The sequence below is a fragment of the Dendrobium catenatum genome, unplaced genomic scaffold, assembly GCF_001605985.2.
Source record: "Dendrobium catenatum unplaced genomic scaffold, ASM160598v2 original_scaffold_2872, whole genome shotgun sequence".
Lineage (NCBI taxonomy): Eukaryota > Viridiplantae > Streptophyta > Magnoliopsida > Asparagales > Orchidaceae > Dendrobium > Dendrobium catenatum.
The window spans coordinates 1,506-2,636 of record NW_021321333.1 but is presented as its reverse complement, the minus strand read 5'-3'; the positions used below and the strand labels follow the sequence as shown (position 1 = coordinate 2,636).

Here is a 1,131-nt window from a genome sequence, read left to right as displayed (position 1 = left end):
AAACTTCGACCGTAACGACGGGGCGCCGGATGGAGGAGTAAAATAAACGGAATGTGACGGCCGGTTATGTAAACTGCTTGACTCGGAGCGAGAGAATCTGAGGAAAAGGAGAGGCGAAAAGGGTGCGAATGGCGAACAGCTCGAAAAACCCTAAGAAGGCGAACCTCCTTGATCCCCATGCGATCAAGCACGTTCTTGACGAATCTGTTAATGAGGCAAGGAATTTGAATCGGTGTTCCTTCGATTCCTTGTTGATTTTTATTTTGCTTGCACTTTTTTTCCCTGAGATTTCATAGCGGTCTCGTGGCAGATCGTGACGAGCCGGGGGTACCCGGAGGACTTCCGTCTGAGCAACTTGAGGCTGTTGATCGGGACTGTGATTATTGCCATTGCCCTACTTGCGCAGTTCTACCCTAAAAAATTCCCGGAGAACAGGGATATCCTCATCGGCTGCATCATATTATATCCTTTGGTTGTTCACTTATTCAACTCCATGGTCTTTTTTATTTTCAGCTGAGTTGGTTTGTGTGATGTTCTTCTTTGACTATGGCAAGTATGTAGTTCTCAATGGGATCTTGCAATTCATTAGCTACACCAAGGAGAAAAATGCGATCCTCTTCACTTATCCTCCTCCTGTAAGTTTTTTTTTCGGACTTGAGAAGCTTTTTTTTTTTTTTTTTTAATGTTTCCGTCTGTAATGAATGATATGCTGGAAGTGCCTTGTTTCTCTTGTTGTCCAATGGAAGATTATCTAGAATTTTCTTGAGAAATGAATTAATGTGTTAAATTTCATGTCCCCACGTTGGACCTTAGGTGAAGACTATAAAATAGATGCTATATAATTGACAATTTAGTAAATTTTATAGAAAACAATAGGGCGATCATGCTGTAGTTTCTTGCGTAGTGGGAGAGTTTTCTTGGTGGGTTGGAGGTTGCTCTCAGTGATTATGCAAGTTATGTACTGTGAATGAGTACCTTTTATGAATGCATTGGGATGAGTTATTTCAGTGAGAAATTATTGTTGGTCAGTGGGTACTTTGAGCAAGTACACTCAATAGGTTGTTAAGTACATAGAATAGTAATCTCAATGAGTGGGAATCTTCATGGTTATCACGATCGACTTCAGCTTTT

General features: G+C 41.0%; 1 protein-coding gene across 1 annotated transcript; it reads left to right on the top strand.

Moving 5' to 3' along the window:
- Positions 1–49: 49 nt before the first annotated feature.
- Positions 50–635, top strand: LOC110114398 (probable signal peptidase complex subunit 2; the record flags this gene model as incomplete). The annotated part of the gene is made up of 3 exons (XM_020847259.2): positions 50–215; positions 311–462; positions 554–635. Coding segments are annotated over exons 1-3 (321 nt in total), but the record flags the coding sequence as incomplete, so codon positions are not given.
- Positions 636–1,131: the final 496 nt, after the last annotated feature.